This window comes from Carcharodon carcharias (genome assembly GCF_017639515.1).
Source record: "Carcharodon carcharias isolate sCarCar2 chromosome 24 unlocalized genomic scaffold, sCarCar2.pri SUPER_24_unloc_1, whole genome shotgun sequence".
Lineage (NCBI taxonomy): Eukaryota > Metazoa > Chordata > Chondrichthyes > Lamniformes > Lamnidae > Carcharodon > Carcharodon carcharias.
Genome location: NW_024470584.1, coordinates 2,014,922 through 2,034,642, shown reverse-complemented (window position 1 = coordinate 2,034,642; position 19,721 = coordinate 2,014,922). Strand labels below are relative to the sequence as shown.

At 55.0% G+C, this 19,721-nt stretch overlaps 1 protein-coding gene across 1 annotated transcript; it reads left to right on the top strand.

Annotated features, from left to right (window-relative positions):
• The first annotated feature begins 1,216 nt into the window (after window positions 1-1,216).
• Window positions 1,217-15,526, top strand: igsf8 (immunoglobulin superfamily, member 8). The gene is made up of 6 exons (XM_041180656.1): window positions 1,217-1,360; window positions 6,144-6,518; window positions 7,432-7,860; window positions 12,370-12,771; window positions 15,249-15,390; window positions 15,475-15,526. Exons 1-5 carry the CDS (start codon window positions 1,306-1,308, stop codon window positions 15,362-15,364), a joined length of 1,377 nt encoding a protein of 458 aa, XP_041036590.1. The 5' UTR covers window positions 1,217-1,305; the 3' UTR covers window positions 15,365-15,390; window positions 15,475-15,526.
• The last annotated feature ends 4,195 nt before the right edge of the window (window positions 15,527-19,721 follow it).

Sequence of the window (19,721 nt, the reverse complement as noted above, 5' to 3'; positions counted from 1 at the left end):
CCGTGACAGTGCAGCACTCCCTCAGTACTGACCCTCCGACAGTGCAGCACTCCCTCAGTACTGACCCTCTGACAGTGCATCACTCCCTCAGCACTGACCCTCCGACAGTGCAGCATCCCTCAGTACTGACCCTCTGACAGTGCAGCACTCCCTCATTACTGACCCTCTGACAGTACAGCACTCCCTCAGTACTGACCCTCCGACAGTGCAGCACTCCCTCAGTACTGACCCTCTGACAGTTTAGCACTCCCTCAGTACTGACCCTCCGACATTGCAGCACTCCCTCAGTGCTGACCCTCCAACAGTGCAGCACTCCCTCAGTACTAACCCTCTGACAGTGCAGCACTCCCTCAGTACCGACCCTCCGACAGTGCAGCACTCCCTTTGCACTGATCATCCGACAGTGCAGCACTCCCTCAGTACTGACCCTCCAACAGTGCAGCGCTCCCTCAGTACTGACCCTCTGACAGTGCAGCACTCCCTCAGTACTGACCCCCTGGCAGTGCAGCACTCCCTCAGTACTGATCCTCCGACAGTGCAGCACTCCCTCAATACTGACCCTCCGACAGTGCAGCACTCCCTCAGCACTGTCCCTCCGACAGTGCGGCACTTCTTCAGTACTGACCCTCCGATTGTGCAGCACTCCCTCAGTACTGACCCTTCGACAGTGCAGCACTCCCTCAGCACTGACCCTCTGACAGTGCAGCACTCCCTCAGTGCTGACCCTCCGACAGTGCAGCACTCCCTCAGCACTGACCCTCCGGCAGTGCAGCACTCCCTCAGTACTGACCCTCTGACAGTTCAGCACTCCTTCATTACTGACCCTCCGACAGTGCAGCACTCCCTCATTACTGACCCTCCGACAGTGCAGCACTCCCTCATTACTGACCCTCCGACAGTGCAGCCCTCCCTCAGTACAGACCCTCCGACAGTGCAGCACTCCCTCAGTACTGACCCTCCGACAGTGCAGCACTCCCTCATTACTGACCCTCCGACAGTGCAGCCCTCCCTCAGTACTAACCCTCCGACTGTGCAGTACTCCCTTTGCACTGACCCTCCGACAGTGCAGCACACCCTCAGCACTGACCCTCTGTTTGTCCGTGGTGGAGAGTTTGGGCTGTTTGAGGGATTTCCGAGGGCTGTCTAGCGAGGAGGAGGAGGAGGGGGCTGAACAGAGTTGCGTAGTCAAGGGAGGTGTGACAAGGGGGCCGGCCTCTTTGTGTTCCTGCTGCTCTGTTTTGACATCTTACTCTCCCTGTTCCCGAGTTTCTCCCTTTCTTGAGAGACACACTGCCACCTGCAGTCATGTCGAGCACAGAGACAGCTCCCGGGATAATCCTAACACTTGCTGCCTTCATTGGTGAGTTGTGATTGAGAGGCCTCTGCCTCGTTCTTATCAATTTTACTGCAGGGAGATGGGTAGCGGGGGAGAGATAGAGAGACGGACAGGAGGCAGGGAGGGAGAGTGAGAGAAAGGATGAAGGAGAGACGCAAGGGGAGGAAGAGGGAGACAGCGACAGCATGAAAGGCAGGGACAGCCTGATGGTGAGCAGGAATGCTGGGGTAGGGAAAGACAGAGCCAGCCAATGCCATGGAGACTTGAAGAGACGGGACTGAAGGAGATAGCGAAATGGAGAGTGAGCCAGAGAGAGAATGATAGAGAATCAGAGAAGCAGAGGAGCAGTGGAGAGAGAGAGAGAGAGAGACACAGAGAGAGAGAGGCTGACAGTGTGACGGAGAGCAGGAGAGTCAACAGATTGACAGAGAGAAAGAGAGAGAGAGAGAGAGAGAGAGAGACACAGAGAGAGAGGCTGACAGTGTGACGGAGAGCAGGAGAGACAACAGATTGACAGAGTGAGAGAGAGATAGATGGAGATAAAGAGGAGGGTGAGAGAGAGAGAAGGAAATAGAGTGGAGGGAGAGAGAGAGAGAGAGAGAGAGACACAGAGAGAGAGGCTGACAGTGTGATGGAGAGCAGGAGAGTCAACAGATTGACGGACAGAGAGAGAGAGAGAGAGAGATAAAGGGGAGGGAGAGAGAGAGAGAAGGAGATAGAGTGGAGGGAGAGAGAGAGAGAGAAGGAGATAAAGGGGAGGGAGAGAGAGAGAAAGAGATAGAGGGGAGGGAGAGTGAGAAGGAGTTAGAGGGGAGGGAGAGTGAGAAGGAGATAGAGGGGAGGGAGAGAGAAGGAGAGAGGAGATAGAGGGGAGGGAGAGAGAGAGAGAGAGAAGGAGATAGAGGAAAGGGGGAGAGAGAGAGAGAGAGAAGGAGATAGAGGGGAGGGAGAGAGAGAAGGAGATAGAGAGGGGGAGAGAGAGAGAGAGAAGGAGATAGAGGGGAGAGAGAGAGTGTCGGAGAGATGTAATAACTGGGTAATGGGAAGTAGCAGTGAGGAATGGAGGCCTCGCTGTCTGTGCTCTGATTCTGTTACATTAGCTGGTGTGAGTGTGAGAGTGACAGAGGACACTGAGCCGATGGGAGAAGGTTTATGTAGTGTGGCTGCTGCCTCACATAGGAGATCAGCCACCTTGACACCCCGACATTGCTCAAATCTTCACTCATCTTATCCCTCCAATCCCTCTCCTCCAATACACTGCCCTCCAATCCCTTCTTTCTAATTTCCCTCTTCCCTCCAATCACCTTTCCCTCCAATCCCCCGCCCTTCAATCTCCATCACCTCCAATCCCCCTGCCCTTCAATCTCCATCGCCTCCAATCCCCCTCCTCTTCAATCCCCCTTCCCTCCAATCCCACTCTTCAATCCCCCTCCTCTTCAATCCCTCTTCCCTCCAAACCCCTCCTCTTCAATCCCTCTTCCCTCCAATCGCCCTCCTCTTTAATCCCTCTTCACTCCAATCCCTCTTCCCTTCAATCCCTCTTCCCTCCAAATCCTCTCTCCTCCAATCCTTTCTCGCCCATCCCTTCCCTCCAAACCCTTCTCTCCAATCGCCTTTTGAGTTTCTGTTCCTGTGTAAGCGTGAGAGTGTGTGAATGCGTGTGAGAGGTAGTGTGTGTCTCTGTATATTTGTGTGTGTGTGTGACAGTCTGACTGTGTGGGTGTATGTACATGTCTGTGTTTGAGTATGTGTGTTTGTGTGTGTGTGTGTGTGCGTGCTTACGAAAGTGTGCTCAAGTGTGAGTGTGCATATGCGTGAGTGAGACATAGTGTGTGTGTGTTGGTGCGTGTGTTTGTGCGTGAGGGGGTGTGTGTGTATCTGTGTTTGTACCTGTGTGTGTGCGTGCACGAGAGTGTATGTCTATGTATATGACTGTGAGTGTCTGTGAGTGTGTGCATGTGTGAGCATCTGAGTGCGTGTGTGTGAGAGGATGTATATGTGTCTGTGTTTGTGTGTGAATGTATGCTGTCTGTGTGTTGCTCTGTGTTTGTGTGTGTGTGTGTGTGTGTGTGTGTGTATATGTGTGAGAGAGAGGGTGCATGTGAGAGAGAGTTTGAGAGTGTGTGAGTGAAAGTGAGAGAGTGAGTGTGTGTGTGTGGGTGAGAGAGAGAGATTGACATTGAGTCAGGCTGTTTCTATTTTTTGATGGCTTTACTCCAGGGACATGGGGCAATAAAAACAACATTAATGGCAGATGGTGAGTGACTCATTGTCCTCATTATCTCAACCTGCCAATATGCACTTGACATAGATCAGTGCAAGGACTTTCAATAGTATAGATTTTCAGATACAGAGTAAATCTCCCTCTCCACTGCCCCCATCAAACACTCCCAGGACAGCTACAGCATGGAGTTAGATACAGAGTATAGCTCCCTCTACACTGTCTCCATCAAACTCTCCCAGGACAGGTACAGCACGGGGTTTGATACAGAGTAAAGCTCCCTCTACACTGTCCCCATCAAACACTCCCAGGACAGGTACAGCACGGGGATAGATACAGAGTAAAGCTCCCTGTACACTGTCCCCATCAAACACTCCCAGCACAGGTACAGCACGGGGTTAGATACAGAGTAAATCTCCCTCTACACTGTCTCCATCAAACACTCCCAGGACAGGTACAGCACGGGGTTAGATACAGAGTAAATCTCCCTCTACACTGTCTCCATCAAACACTCCCAGGACAGGTACAGCACGGGGTTAGATACAGAGTAATACACCCTCGACATTGTCCCCATCAAACACTCCCAGGACAGGTACAGCACGGGGTTAGGTACAGAGTAAAGCTCCCTGTACACTGTCCCCATCAAACGCTCACAGGAGAGGTACAGCACGGGGTTAGATACAGAGTAAATCTCCCTATACACTGTCCCCATCAAACACTCCCAGGACAGGTACAGCACGGGGTTAGATACAGAGTAAATCACCATCTACACTGTCCCCAACAAACACTCCCAGGACAGGGACAGCACGGGGTTAGATACAGAGTAAATCTCCCTATACACTGTCCCCAACAAACACTCCCAGGACAGGGACAGCACGGGGTTAGATACAGAGTAAATCTCCCTCTACACTCTCCCCATCAAACACTCCCAGGACAGGTACAGCACGGGGTTAGATACAGAGTAAATATCCCTCTACACTGTCTCCATCAAACACGCCCAGGACAGGTACAGCACGGGGTTAGATACAGAGTAAATCTCCCTCTACACTGTCCCCATCAAACACTCCCAGGACAGCTACAGCACGGGGTTAGATACAGAGTAAAGCTCCCTCTACATTGTCCCCATCAAACACTCGCAGGACAGGCACAGCACGGGGTTAGATACAGAGTAAATCTCCCTATACACTGTCCCCAACAAACTCTCCCAGGACAGGTACAGCACGGGGTTAGATACAGAGTAAATCTCCATCTACACTGTCCCCATCAAACACTCCCAGGACAGATACAGCACGGGGTATCCCCATCAAACATTATCCACCAGTCTTTGGGACATACACCCTGTGTACCGGGCATCACTATGGAACTGAACTTCATATAGCACATTGCTCATTTCTTTTGACCTGAAGGCAGCATCCTTTTAAGTCATGAATACCACTTGTGTTGCTACCTTTTACTCAAACCTTTGAATGATCTTGCCCTTGCAGGGTAATCTGAGGTAGATCGCATGACCCTTCTGCTGCTCGCAATAGGCAAGGGACAAGCTTTACTCACCCAGCTCCTGCTTGCAAAATTCAAAACTCAATGTCCAACATTAGGTGTAATTCCACAACTTGGACGACATTTAGGGAATATTCCTCATTCCGCTAAGAATTACCTTGACAATCAATTTAAGATTGTCAGTTGGCCTCGCCATGTGGCCTTTTGTCTATACTGGAGGCTACATATATTAGTACACGGGGCCCCTGTCTTTGCAGACAGAAAGAACAGGTAGACACACTGCACCTGTTTTACCTGAATGCAATAAGTGATGGCCATTCGCTGGTTCATTCCTCAAGGCAATGCCTTGACCAATCAGAATCAAGCTGCCTGGTTTAAAACTTTAACCTGTCAGTCACCATCACGGTGCATTCTCCATGGCATCACCTGTACCAATTACAGCCCACATGCCAACGATTCAGCACTCTCTTCACATGCAGTATAAATCGTTGTTTGCGCCTCATACTGGTATTCTTGTGATGTGTCCTGATGAGTGCCAGATGAAAAGTTTAGACATGTCTCTCTTTTCAGCAACACGAGTTCTGTGCTACCCAATGACTATTTGTTAACCTGTTGGGAGTTTTGTGAGGGTGTAACTAGCAGAGTAGATAAGGGAGAACCAGTGGATGTGGCGTATTTGGTTATTCAGAAAGCTTTTGACAAGATCCCGCACAGGGAGGTTAGTAAATAAAATCGTAAAGCTCTCTCTCTTGCTTTGAAGTCCCCATCTATCTGCTGCCCTTGTCCTTCTAGATGGTAGTGGTCGTGGGTTTGGAAGGTGCTGTCGAAGGAGCCTTGGTGAATTCCTGCAGCGCATCTTGTAGATGGTACACACGCTGCTGCTACTGTACGTCGGTGGTGGAGGGAGTGAATGATCTTGAGATTGAGGTGGTTAGAGATCTGGGAATTGAGGGATGGGGTTGGGGGGGGGAAAGAGTGCAGGAAAGTGGAGTAGCAGCCAAGAGGGCCGGAGCAAACTCGATGGGCTGAGCTGCTTCTCCTCCTGCCCCGGTCTCTGAGTAAACCGGTGTGGTTCTCTCACGCCCACAGGAATGTCGAGTCCCTGGCTGGTGCAAGTGCCCAGGGGCCCTCTGCACAGGATCGAGGGGACCCACGTTATCATCCCCTGCAACGCGACCTCTGACCAGAGCGGTGGTGAGCGGGACTTTTGGTGGTCGGTCTTCAAGCCTGAAGCAGCCATTGCCTCGATCGGATTGATCAGCACGCGGGACCCAAAATACCCCGACCCCACCTATGGGCCCCGCGTCGGGGCAAGAGAGATCTACCTCTACAAGCCCTCCCCTGTCTCCGTGGAGCTGCACCTCACCCACCTACAGAAGGACGATGCGGGAGAGTACGAGTGTAAGACGGACACGATGGCCAGGGTGTACCCGGCCTCAAAGAGTGCCAGGGTTGAGCTGAAAGGTAGACACGTGGAATTGGGTGGGACGTGAATTGGGCCCAAAGGGATTGTGGACAGTGGGAGTGAATGGGAAGGGGTTTGGGTCCATTGGGATTGTGGACAGTGATAGTGAATGGGAATGAGTTTGGGTCCATTGGGATTGTGGACAGTGGGAGTGAATGGGAAGGGGTTTGGGTCCATTGGGATTGTGGACAGTGGGAGAGAATGAGAAGGGTTTTGGGTCCATTGGGATTGTGGACAGTGGGAGTGAATGGGAAGGGGTTTGGGTCCATTGGGATTGTGGACAGTGGGAGTGAATGGGAAGGGTTTTGGGTCCATTGGGATTGTGGACAGTAGAAGTGAACGGGAAGGGGTTTGGGTCCATTGGGATTGTGGACAGTGTGAGTGAATGGGAAGGGGTTTGGGTCCTTTGGGATTGTGGAGAGTGGGAGTGAACGGGAAGGGGTTTGGGTCCATTGGGATTGTGGACAGTGATAGTGAATGGGAATGAGTTTGGGTCCATTGGGATTGTGGACAGTGGGAGTGAATGGGAAGGGGTTTGGGTCCATTGGGATTGTGTACAGTGGGAGTAAATGGGAAGGGTTTTGGTTCTATTGTGATTGTGGACAGTGGGAGTGAATGGGAAGGGGTTTGGGGCAAGTGGGATTGTGGACCGTGGGAGTGAATGGGAAGGGGTTTGGGGCAAGTGGGATTGTGGACCGTGGGAGTGAATGGGAAGGGGTTTGGGTCTATTTGGATTGTGTAGAATGGCTGTATAATGCTACATTCTCCCTTACTGACTCCCTGTCTCCGTTTTTGTCCCCTCACTCTCTCACTCCTTCTGCCTCTGTGTATCTCTCTCTCTCCTTCCCTGTCTCTCCCTGAATTTCTGCCTCTGTCTCCCTCTTTCCCTCATTCTCCCTCGCTCCGACACAGTCCTCGCCGATACCCTGCAGCTGTCCGGACCCTCAGGTGAGCCCCCCAGCCTGGCCCTACACGAAGGTGAGACCCTCGCCCTCCAGTGCCGTGCTGCGACCCTTACGCTGCTGCACACCCACCTCTCGGTCACCTTCAGCCTGAACCGGAGCAGCACCGGGGAGCGGGAGATGGTCATTGGGATCGGCCGGGACCTGACGGTGGAGGGCAAGGAACAGGGGGCCTATTGGTCCCGATACGCCCGGGGTCAGATCAGGGTCGAGAAGGTCAGAGGTGACAGCTACCACCTGAGGGTTGACCAGGTGAAGCCCCAGGATGCAGGACGGTATTACTGCGCGGCAGCAGAGTGGATCCAGGACCCTGGCATGAGCTGGAAGAAGATTCTTGAACGGACAATCCCTTTGGCAGATGTGTCCATCTTGGAAAATGGTGAGAGAGGCACTAAACAATCTCTCTAAGGGTAGGATTACAACAAGACAATTAAAAGGAGACTGGGATTAGACTGGGTGGGATATTAAAGGGTGTGGGGAGTGAGGGGGAGAGTGGGATTAGACTGGGTGGGATATTACAGGGTGCGGGGAGTGTGGGGGAGAGTGGGATTAGACTGGGTGGGATATTAAAGGGTGCGGGGAGTGAGGGGGAGAGTGGGATTAGACTGAGTGGGATATTACAGGGTGCGGGGAGTGACGGGGAGAGTGGGATTAGACTGGGTGGGATATTAAAGGGTGCGGGGAGTGAGGGGGAGAGTGTGATTAGACTGGGTGGGATATTAAAGGGTGTGGGGAGTGAGGCGGGGAGAGTGGGATTAGACTGGGTGGGATATTAAAGGGTGTGGGGAGTGAGGCGGGGAGAGTGGGATTAGACTGGGTGGGATATTAAAGGGTGCGGGGAGTGAGAGGGAGAGTGGGATTAGACTGGGTGGGATATTAAAGGGTCCGGGGAGTGAGGGGGAGAGTGGGATTAGACTGGGTGGGATATTAAAGGGTGCGGGGAGTGAGGGGGAGAGTGGGATTAGACTGGGTGGGATATTAAAGGGCGCGGGGAGTGAGGGGGAGAGTGGGATTAGACTGTGTGGGATATTACAGGGTGCGGGGAGTGAGGGGGAGAGTGGGATTAGACTGGGTGGGATATTAAAGGGTGTGGGGAATGAGGGGGAGATTGGGATTAGACTGGGTGGGATATTAAAGGCTACGGGGAGTGAGGGGGAGAGTGGGATTAGACTGGGTGGGATATTAAAGGGTGCGGGGAGTGAGGGGGAGAGTGGGATTAGACTGGGTGGGATATTACAGGGTGCGGGGAGTGAGGGGGAGAGTGGGATTAGACTGGGTGGGATATTAAAGGGTGCGGGGAGTCAGGGGGAGAGTGGGATTAGACTGGGTGGGATATTAAAGGGTGCGGGGAGTGAGGGGGAGAGTGGGATTAGACTGGGTGGGATATTAAAGGGTGTGGCTAGTGAGGGGGAGAGTGGGATTAGACTGGGTGGGATATTAAAGGGTGTGGCTAGTGAGGGGGAGAGTGGGATTAGACTGGGTGGGATATTAAAGGGTGCGGGGATTGAGGGGGAGAGTGGGATTAGACTGGGTGGGATATTAAAGGGTGCGGGGAGTGAGGGGGAGAGTGGGATTAGACTGGGTGGGATATTGAAGGGTGTGGGGAGTGAGGGGGAGAGTGGGATTAGACTGGGTGGGATATTACAGGGTGCGGGGAGTGAGGGGGAGAGTGGGATTAGACTGGGTGGGATATTAAAGGGTGTGGGGAATGAGGGGGAGAGAGTGGGATTAGACTGGGTGGGATATTACAGGGTGCGGGGAGTGAGGGGGAGAGTGGGATTAGACTGGGTGGGATATTAAAGGGTGCGGGGAGTGACGGGGAGAGTGGGATTAGACTGGGTGGGATATTAAAGGGTGCGGGGAGTGAAGGGGGGAGAGTGGGATTAGACTGGGTGGGATATTACAGGGTGAAGGGAGTGAGGGGGAGAGTGGGATTAGACTGGGTGGGATATTGAAGGGTGCAGGGAGTGAGGGGGAGAGTGGGATTAGACTGGGTGGGATATTAAAGGGTACGGGGAGTGAGGGGGAGAGTGGGATTAGACTGGGTGGGATATTAAAGGGTACGGGGAGTGAGGGGGAGAGTGGGATTAGACTGGGTGGGATATTACAGGGTGTGGGGAGTGAGGGGGAGAGTGGGATTAGACTGGGTGGGATATTAAAGGGTGCGGGGAGTGAGGGGGAGAGTGGGATTAGACTGGGTGGGATATTAAAGGGTGTGGGGAGTGAGGGGGAGAGTGGGATTAGACTGGGTGGGATATTAAAGGGTGCGGGGAGTGAGGGGGAGAGTGGGATTAGACTGGGTGGGTTATTAAAGGGTGCGGGGAGTGACGGGGAGAGTGTGATTAGACTGGGTGGGATATTAAAGGGTGCGGGGAGTGAGTGGGAGAGTGGGATTAGACTGGGTGGGATATTAAAGGGTGCGGGGAGTGAGGGGGAGAGTGGGATTAGACTGGGTGGGATATTAAAGGGTGCGGGGAGTGAGGGGGAGAGTGGGATTAGACTGGGTGGGATATTAAAGGGTGTGGGGAGTGAGAGGGAGAGTGGGATTAGACTGGGTGGGATATTAAAGGGTGTGGGGAATGAGGGGGAGAGTGGGATTAGACTGGGTGGGATATTAAAGGGTGTGGGGAGTGACGGGGAGAGTGGGATTAGACTGGGTGGGATATTAAAGGGTGTGGGGATTGAGGGGGAGAGTGGGATTAGACTGGGTGGGATATTGAAGGGTGCGGGGAGTGAGGGGGAGAGTGGGATTAGACTGGGTGGGATATTAAAGGGTGTGGGGATTGAGGGGGAGAGTGGGATTAGACTGGGTGGGATATTGAAGGGTGTGGGGAGTGAGGGGGAGAGTGGGATTAGACTGGGTGGGATATTAAAGGGTGCGGGGAGTGAGGGGGAGAGTGGGATTAGACTGGGTGGGATATTAAAGGGTGCGGGGAGTGAGGGGGAGAGTGGGATTAGACTGGGTGGGATATTAAACAATGTGGGGAGTGAGGGGGAGAGTGGGATTAGACTGGGTGGGATATTAAAGGGTGCGGGGAGTGAGGGGGAGAGTGGGATTAGACTGGGTGGGATATTAAAGGGTGTGGGGAGTGAGGGGGAGAGTGGGATTAGACTGGGTGTGATATTAAAGGGCGCGGGGAGTGAGGGGGAGAGTGGGATTAGACTGGGTGGGATATTAAAGGGTGTGGGGAGTCAGGGGGAGAGTGGGATTAGACTGGGTGGGATATTACAGGGTGCGGGGAGTGAGGGGGAGAGTGGGATTAGACTGGGTGGGATATTAAAGGGTGTGGGGATTGAGGGGGAGAGTGGGATTAGACTGGGTGGGATATTGAAGGGTGTGGGGAGTGAGGGGGAGAGTGGGATTAGACTGGGTGGGATATTAAAGGGTGTGGGGTGTGAGGGGGAGAGTGGGATTAGACTGGGTGGGATATTAAAGGGTGTGGCTAGTGAGGGGGAGAGTGGGATTAGACTGGGTGGGATATTATAGGGTGCGGGGAGTGAGGGGGAGAGTGGGATTAGACTGGGTGGGATATTAAAGGGCGCAGGGAGTGAGGGGGAGAGTGGGATTAGACTGGGTGGGTTATTAAAGGGTGTGGGGAGTGAGGGGGAGAGAGTGGGATTAGACTGGGTGGGATATTGAAGGGTGCGGGGAGTGATGGGGAGAGTGGGATTAGACTGGGTGCGATATTAAAGGGTGCGGGGAGTCAGGGGGAGAGTGGGATTAGACTGGGTGGGGTATTAAAGGGTGCGGGGAGTGAGGGGGAGAGTGGGATTAGACTGGGTGGGATATTAAAGGGTGCGGGGAGTGACGGGGAGAGTGTGATTAGACTGGGTGGGATATTAAAGGGTGCGGGGAGTGAGTGGGAGAGTGGGATTAGACTGGGTGGGATATTAAAGGGTGCGGGGAGTGAAGGGGGGAGAGTGGGATTAGACTGGGTGGGATATTACAGGGTGCGGGGAGTGAGGGGGAGAGTGGGATTAGACTGGGTGGGATATTAAAGTGTGCGGGGAGTGAGGGGGAGAGTGGGATTAGACTGGGTGGGATATTAAAGTGTGTGGGGAGTGAGGGGGAGAGTGGGATTAGACTGGGTGGGTTATTAAAGGGTGCGGGGAGTGAGGGGGAGAGTGGGATTAGACTGGGTGGGATATTAAAGGGTGTGGGGAGTGAGGGGGAGAGTGGGATTAGACTGGGTGGGATATTAAAGGGTGTGGGGAGTGAGGGGGAGAGTGGGATTAGACTGGGTGGGATATTAAAGGGTGTGGGGAGTGAAGGGGAGAGTGGGATTAGACTGGGTGGGATATTAAAGGGTGCGGGGAGTGAGGGGGAGAGTGGGATTAGACTGGGTGGGATATTGAAGGGTGCGGGGAGTGAGGGGGAGAGTGGGATTAGACTGGGTGGGATATTAAAGGGTGCAGGGAGTGAGGGGGAGAGTGGGATTAGACTGGGTGGGATATTAAAGGGTGTGGGGAGTGAGGGGGAGAGTGGGATTAGACTGGGTGGGATATTAAAGGGTGTGGGGAGTGAGGGCGAGAGTGGGATTAGACTGGGTGGGATATTGAAGGGTGCGGGGAGTGAGGGGGAGAGTGGGATTAGACTGGGTGGGATATTAAAGGGTGCAGGGAGTGAGGGGGAGAGTGGGATTAGACTGGGTGGGATATTAAAGGGTGTGGGGAGTGAGGGGGAGAGTGGGATTAGACTGGGTGGGATATTAAAGGGTGCGGGGAGTGAGGGGGAGAGTGGGATTAGACTGGGTGGGATATTAAAGGGTGCGGGGAGTGAGGGGGAGAGTGGGATTAGACTGTCGGCCGGTTGGGGGGTTTGTGGAGGGAGCGGCTATTGCTGTGGGATCTTCCTGTGCCTGACTCCTCTCCGCCCCCTCCCTGACAGACGTGACGCTGGGCGCCGTGGCCTCGGTGGCCCCGGCCACCTTCTACCGGGGCGACACCGTCGACCTTCACTGCAACGTCAGCCTGGGGACCAGGCCGGACGGGCCGGAGCTGAGCCTGGCCGTGGGCTGGTGGTCCGAGCGGGAGGCTCCCCTGGCCCTGGTGGACCACCGGGGCGTCAGCCTGCCCGCCCGCCTGGCCGGCCGGACCCCGGCGGGCAGCTGGCTGGCCACCGACCGCCCCTCCCCCCTCTGCTTCCGCCTGCGCATCCACCGGGCCCGGCCGGAGGACCAGGGGCCTTACCGCTGTCAGGTGACGCTCTGGGCCCGACGCCAGGGTCAGCGCTGGCACCGGGCGGCCTCGGCTCGGTCGGAGCCCGCCACCCTCTTCCTCTACCTGGCACGTGAGTATCAGCAGGGTCGGGGGTGGGGTGGTGGGGTTGGGGGTGGGGGTGGGGGGCGGGGGAAAGGGAGGGGTCCCTTTGTTTGGGGGTAAGGGGGAGGGGTCCCTTTGTTTGGGGGTAAGGGGGAGGGGTCCCTTTGTTTGGGGGTAAGGGGGAGGGGTCTCTTTGTTTGGGGGTAAGGGGGAGGGGTCCCTTTGTTTGGGGGTAAGGGGGAGGGGTCTCTTTGTTTGGGGGTAAGGGGGAGGGGTCTCTTAGTTTGGGGGTAAGGGGGAGGGGTCTCTTAGTTTGGGGGTAAGGGGGAGGGGTCTCTTAGTTTGGGGGTAAGGGGGAGGGGTCTCTTAGTTTGGGGGTAAGGGGGAGGGGTCTCTTTGTTTGGGGGTAAGGGGGAGGGGTCTCTTTGTTTGGGGGTAAGGGGGAGGGGTCTCTTAGTTTGGGGGTAAGGGGGAGGGGTCTCTTAGTTTGGGGGTAAGGGGGAGGGGTCTCTTTGTTTGGGGGTAAGGGGGAGGGGTCCCTTCGTTTGGGGGTAAGGGGGAGGGGTCTCTTTGTTTGGGGGTAAGGGGGAGGGGTCTCTTTGTTTGGGGGTAAGGGGGAGGGGTCTCTTTGTTTGGGGGTAAGGGGGGAGGGGTCTCTTAGTTTGGGGGTAAGGGGGGAGGGGTCTCTTAGTTTGGGGGGGGAGGAAGGGGAGGGGTCCTTAGTTTGGGGGGGGAGGAAGGGGTGGGGTCCCTTAGTTTGGGGGGGGAAGGGGTGGGGTCCCTTAGTTTGGGGGGGGGGAGATGGTGAGGGGTCCCTCAGTTTGAGGGGAGGGGAGATGGTGAGGGGTCCCTCAGTTCGGGTGGAGGGGAGGTGGTGAGGGGTCCCTCAGTTCGGGTGGAGGGGAGGTGGTGAGGGGTCCCTCAGTTCGGGTGGAGGGGAGATGGTGAGGGGTCCCTCAGTTCGGGTGGAGGGGAGGTGGTGAGGGGTCCCTCAGTTCGGGGGGAGGGGAGGTGGTGAGGGGTCCCTCAGTTCGGGTGGAGGGGAGGTGGTGAGGGGTCCCTCAGTTCGGGTGGAGGGGAGGTGGTGAGGGGTCCCTCAGTTCGGGGGGAGGGGAGATGGTGAGGGGTCCCTCAGTTCGGGGGGAGGGGAGATGGTGAGGGGTCCCTCAGTTCGGGGGGAGGGGAGGTGGTGAGGGGTCCCTCAGTTCGGGGGGAGGGGAGGTGGTGAGGGGTCCCTCAGTTCGGGGGGAGGGGAGGTGATGAGGGGTCCCTCAGTTCGGGGGGAGGGGAGATGGTGAGGGGTCCCTCAGTTCGGGTGGAGGGGAGGTGATGAGGGGTCCCTCAGTTCGGGGGGGAGGGGAGATGGTGAGGGGTCCCTCAGTTCGGGGGGAGGGGAGGTGATGAGGGGTCCCTCAGTTCGGGGGTAGGGGAGATGGTGAGGGGTCCCTCAGTTCGGGTGGAGGGGAGGTGGTGAGGGGTCCCTCAGTTCGGGGGGAGGGGAGATGGTGAGGGGTCCCTCAGTTCGGGGGGAGGGGAGATGGTGAGGGGTCCCTCAGTTTGAGGGAAGGGGAGATGGTGAGGGGTCCCTCAGTTCGGGGGGAGGGGAGATGGTGAGGGGTCCCTCAGTTCGGGTGGAGGGGAGATGGTGAGGGGTCCCTCAGTTCGGGTGGAGGGGAGGTGATGAGGGGTCCCTCAGTTTGGGTGGAGGGGAGGTGATGAGGGGTCCCTCAGTTGGGTGAGGGGGGGGTGGGTCCCGGGTGAAGGGGTCCCTCAGTTCGGGTGGAGGGGAGATGGTGAGGGGTCCCTCAGTTCGGGGGGAGGGGAGGTGGTGAGGGGTCCCTCAGTTCGGGGGGAGGGGAGATGCTGAGGGGTCCCTCAGTTTGAGGGGAGGGGAGGTGGTGAGGGGTCCCTCAGTTTGAGGAGAGGGGAGCTGGTGAGGGGTCCCTCAGTTTGGGGGGAGGGGAGATGGTGAGGGGTCCCTCAGTTGGGTGAGGGGGGGGTGGGTCCCGGGTGAAGGGGTCCCTCAGTTCGGGGGGAGGGGAGATGGTGAGGGGTCCCTCAGTTCGGGTGGAGGGGAGGTGGTGAGGGGTCCCTCAGTTTGAGGGGAGGGGAGGTGATGAGGGGTCCCTCAGTTCGAGGGGAGGGGAGATGGTGAGGGGTCCCTCAGTTCGGGGGGAGGGGAGGTGGTGAGGGGTCCCTCAGTTCGGGAGGAGGGGAGATGGTGAGGGGTCCCTCAGTTCGGGTGGAGGGGAGATGGTGAGGGGTCCCTCAGTTCGGGGGGAGGGGAGGTGGTGAGGGGTCCCTCAGTTCGGGAGGAGGGGAGATGGTGAGGGGTCCCTCAGTTCGGGGGGAGGGGAGATGGTGAGGGGTCCCTCAGTTCGGGTGGAGGGGAGGTGGTGAGGGGTCCCTCAGTTGGGTGAGGTGGGGGGGGGTCCCGGGTGAAGGGGGTGTGACTCTGGGCCCTGAGCTGCTGAGGGTTGACCGGTGGCTCCCGTTGTCCTTCAGCCTCCGACACGCTGCTGGTCCCCATGGTGATCGGAGTGGCCATCTCCCTCCTCTTCAGCATCACCATCATCGCCTCTGTGACCTGCTGCTTCCTCCGCAAACTGGCCAAACGCTAAAGGCCACGCCAGGCCGGGATCTCCAGGTGAGGGCCCAGCACAGTCTCGAGCGCGGCAAGATCCCAGGCTCCGCTGCCCTGCTCTGACCCTTCTCTCTCCTCTCTCCGCAGGGTCTCCCATCGCTGGTGGAAGCCGCTGGATGCGGGGGCGAGGGAGTGGGGGCTGGGGGGGGGCAAGGGGGCAAGGGGGTACTGGCGACCGGGGGCTTCCGCGTCTCGGGATCCCTGCCGGGAAACCCAACCCTCCGAACTCTGAGGTTCCAGGAACCGAACCCCCTCCTCAAAATTCGGACCCCCAAGAGGCAGCACACCAAATCGGCGAGCCAAAAAAGCAGACCCCCCCAATACAGCAAGCCCCCTCCCCCCACCAAAACACTGAGCGCCCCCCAAAACACTGAGCTCCCCCCAAATCACTGAGCCCCCCCCAAAACACTGAACCCCCCCCAAAACACTGAGACCCCCCAAAACACTGAGCCCCCCCCAAAACACTGAGGCCCCCAAAACACTGCGCCCCCCCCAAAACACTGAGACCCCCCAAAACACTGAGGCCCCCAAAACACTGCGCCCCCCCCAAAACACTGAACCCCCCCCCAAAACACTGAGACCCCCCCCAAAACACAGCACCCCCCCCAAAACACTGAGCCCCCCCCAAAACACTGAGCCCCCCCCAAACACTGAGACCCCCCAAAACACTGAGACCCCCCAAAACACTGAGCCCCCCCAAAACACTGAGCTCCCCCCAAAAAACACTGACCCCGCAAGACACTGACCCCCCAAAACACTGACCCTCAAAACATTGACCCCCCCAAAACACTGACCCCTTAAAACACTGACCCCCCAAAACACTGACCCCCCAAAACACTGACCCCCAAAACACTGACCCTCAAAACATTGACCCCCGCAAAACACTGACCCCCAAAACACTGACCCCTTAAAACACTGACCCCCAAAACACTGACCCCGCAAAACACTGACCCCCCAAAACACTGACCCCCCAAAACACTGACCCCCCAAAACACTGACCCTCAAAACATTGACCCCCGCAAAACACTGACCCCCAAAACACTGACCCCTTAAAACACTGACCCCCAAAACACTGACCCCGCAAGACACTGACCCCCCAAAACACTGACCCTCAAAACATTGACCCCCCCCAAAACACTGACCCCCAAAACACTGACCCCTTAAAACACTGACCCCCAAAACACTGACCCCGCAAAACACTGACCCCCCAAAACACTGACCCTCAAAACATTGACCCCCCCAAAACACTGACCCCCAAAACACTGACCTCTTAAAACACTGACCCCCAAAACACTGACCCCGCAAGACACTGACCCCCCAAAACACTGACCCCTCAAACACTAACCCTCAAAACACTGACCCTCAAAACACTGACCCTCAAAACACTGACCCTCAAAACACAGACCCCGCCAAACACCGACCCCCCAAAATACTGATCCCTCAAAGCACTGACCCCTGAAAACACTGACCCCCCAAAACACTGACCCCCAAAACACTGACCCCCTCAAGAAACTGTCCACAAAAGCACAGACCTCCCCGAAATACCGACTCCCGGCCCCCCCTCCCCCCCAAAACGCTGACCCTCTCAACTAGTCACCAACGCATCAACAGTTAATTGATCAGCTGGTAACTCCCATGCGCTAGTGATTGGTTAATGGTTATGAGGCTCTAGTTCCTGGTTAACAGCAATCAATTACTAGTGTACTATTGCTAACCAGCCCATTTAACACAGGCGATAAAAGGAAACTTGCTGTGGCCACTGGTTTGTGAATAGTAAATGGTTAAATGACGATTGCTGGTTAGCACTAGATGACTGGTTAAAGGATAACCTAGGTGGCAATAGTGAACAGGTTTAGGGTAAATGCATAGCAATGATTGGTTTATGGTTAACTGGGACAACTTAAGCATGTCTGGAACACTAGTTTTAGTAAGTGGCCAGCTTACTGTTGATGTGATCTCCAGATAATTGTAATGGTTGGTCAGTGGTTAATCTTTTACCAGAAGTTATGGAAATGGTGAATTCGTTCTCAATTCTCTAATATTTATCCATGTGGTGGAGCTGTTGGATTTACTCATATTTTTTGCAATGAAAATAAATAAATGTATTTAGTAAATGAAAGAGGCGGGGTTACTTTGTCAGTTTATCGTTTTGAGTTTACAGCACAGAAAGAGGGCACTCTTCCCAACTCATGGGGAGTACACTGCAAGTCCCCTTCCATGGCAGCCATGTTTTAATGGAGTGACTGGGATCGGCCATGTTTTAATGGTGTGACTGGGATCGGCCATGTTTTAATGGTGTGGCTGGGATCGGCCATGTTTTAATGGTGTCATTGGGTTCGGCCATGTTTTAATGGAGTGACTGGGATCGGCCATGTTTTAATGGTGTAACTGGGATCGGCCGTGTTTTAATGGAGTGACTGGGGTCGGCCATGTTTTAATGGTGTGACTGGGATCGGCCATGTTTTAATGGAGTGACTGGGGTCGGCCATGTTTTAATGGTGTGACTGGGATGGGCCATGTTTTAATGGTGTGACTGGGATCGGCCATGTTTTAATGGTGTGACTGGGATTGGCCATGTTTTAATGGTGTCATTGGGATCGGCCATGTTTTAATGGTGTGACTGGGATCGGCCATGTTTTAATGATGTGACTGGGATCGGCCATGTTTTAATGGTGTGGCTGGGATCGGCCATGTTTTAATGGTGTCATTGGGATCGGCCATGTTTTAATGGTGTGACTGGGGTCGGCCATGTTTTAATGGTGTGGCTGGGATCGGCCATGTTTTAATGGTGTCATTGGGATCGGCCATGTTTTAATGGTGTGACTGGGATTGGGCATGTTTTAATGGAGTGACTGGGATCGGCCATGTTTTAATGGTGTGACTGGGATCGGCCATGTTTTAATGGTGTGACTGGGGTCGGCCATGTTTTAATGGTGTGACTGGGGTCGGCCATGTTTTAATGATGTGACTGGGATCGGCCATGTTTTAATGGAGTGACTGGGGTCGGCCATGTTTTAATGGTGTGACTGGGATCGGCCATGTTTTAATGGTGTGACTGGGATCGGCCATGTTTTAATGGTGTGGCTGGGATCGGCCATGTTTTAATGGTGTCATTGGGTTCGGCCATGTTTTAATGGTGTCATTGGGTTCGGCCATGTTTTAATGGTGTGACTGGGATCGGCCATGTTTTAATGGTGTCATTGGGATCGGCCATGTTTTAATGGTGTGACTGGGATCGGCCATGTTTTAATGGTGTGACTGGGGTCGGCCATGTTTTAATGGTGTGACTGGGGTCGGCAATTAATGGTGTGACTGTGGTCGGCCAGGTTTTAATGGTGTGACTGGGATCGGCCATGTTTTAATGGTGTGACTGGGATCGGCCATGTTTTAATGGTGTGACTGGGGTCGGCCATGTTTTAATGGTGTGACTGGGATCGGCCAGGTTTTAATGGTGTGACTGGGATCGGCCATGTTTTAATGGTGTGGCTGGGATCGGCCATGTTTTAATAGTGTGACTGGGATCGGCCATGTTTTAATGGTGTCATTGGGATCGGCCATGTTTTAATGGTGTCATTGGGATCGGCCATGTTTTAATGGTGTGACTGGGATCGGCCATGTTTTAATGGTGTGACTGTGATCGGCCATGTTTTAATGGTGTGACTGGGATCGGCCATGTTTTAATGGTGTGACTGGGATCGGCCATGTTTTAATGGTGTGACTGGGATCGGCCATGTTTTAATGGTGTCATTGGGATCGGCCATGTTTTAATGGTGTGACTGGGATCGGCCATGTTTTAATGGTGTGGCTGGGATCGGCCATGTTTTAATGGTGTGACTGGGATTGGCCATGTTTTAATGGTGTGACTGGGATCGGCCATGTTTTAATGGTGTCATTGGGATCGGCCATTTTTTAATGGTGTGACTGGGATCGGACATGTTTTAATGGTGTGACTGGGGTCGGCCATGTTTTAATGGTGTGGCTGGGATCGGCCATGTTTTAATGGTGTGACTGGGATCGGCCATGTTTTAATGGTGTCATTGGGATCGGCCATGTTTTAATGGTGTGACTGGGATCGGCCATGTTTTAATAGTGTCATTGGGATCGGCCATGTTTTAATGGTGTGACTGGGGTCGGCCATGTTTTAATGGTGTCATTGGGATCGGCCATGATTTAATGGTGTAACTGGGGTCGGCCGTGTTTTAATGGTGTGACTGGGATCGGGCATGTTTTAATGGTGTGACTGGGATGGGCCATGTTTTAATGGTGTGACTGGGATGGGCCATGTTTTAATGGTGTGACTGGGGTCGGCCATGTTTTAATGGAGTGACTGGGAT

Coding starts and splice junctions, on each gene's coding strand:
- igsf8 (XM_041180656.1), top strand. CDS start 1,306: ATGTCGAGCACAGAGACAGCTCCCGGGATAATCCTAACACTTGCTGCC. Junction 6,519..7,431: donor TGCCAGGGTTGAGCTGAAAG/GTAGACACGTGG, acceptor GCTCCGACACAG/TCCTCGCCGATACCCTGCAG. Junction 12,772..15,248: donor CCTCTTCCTCTACCTGGCAC/GTGAGTATCAGC, acceptor GTTGTCCTTCAG/CCTCCGACACGCTGCTGGTC.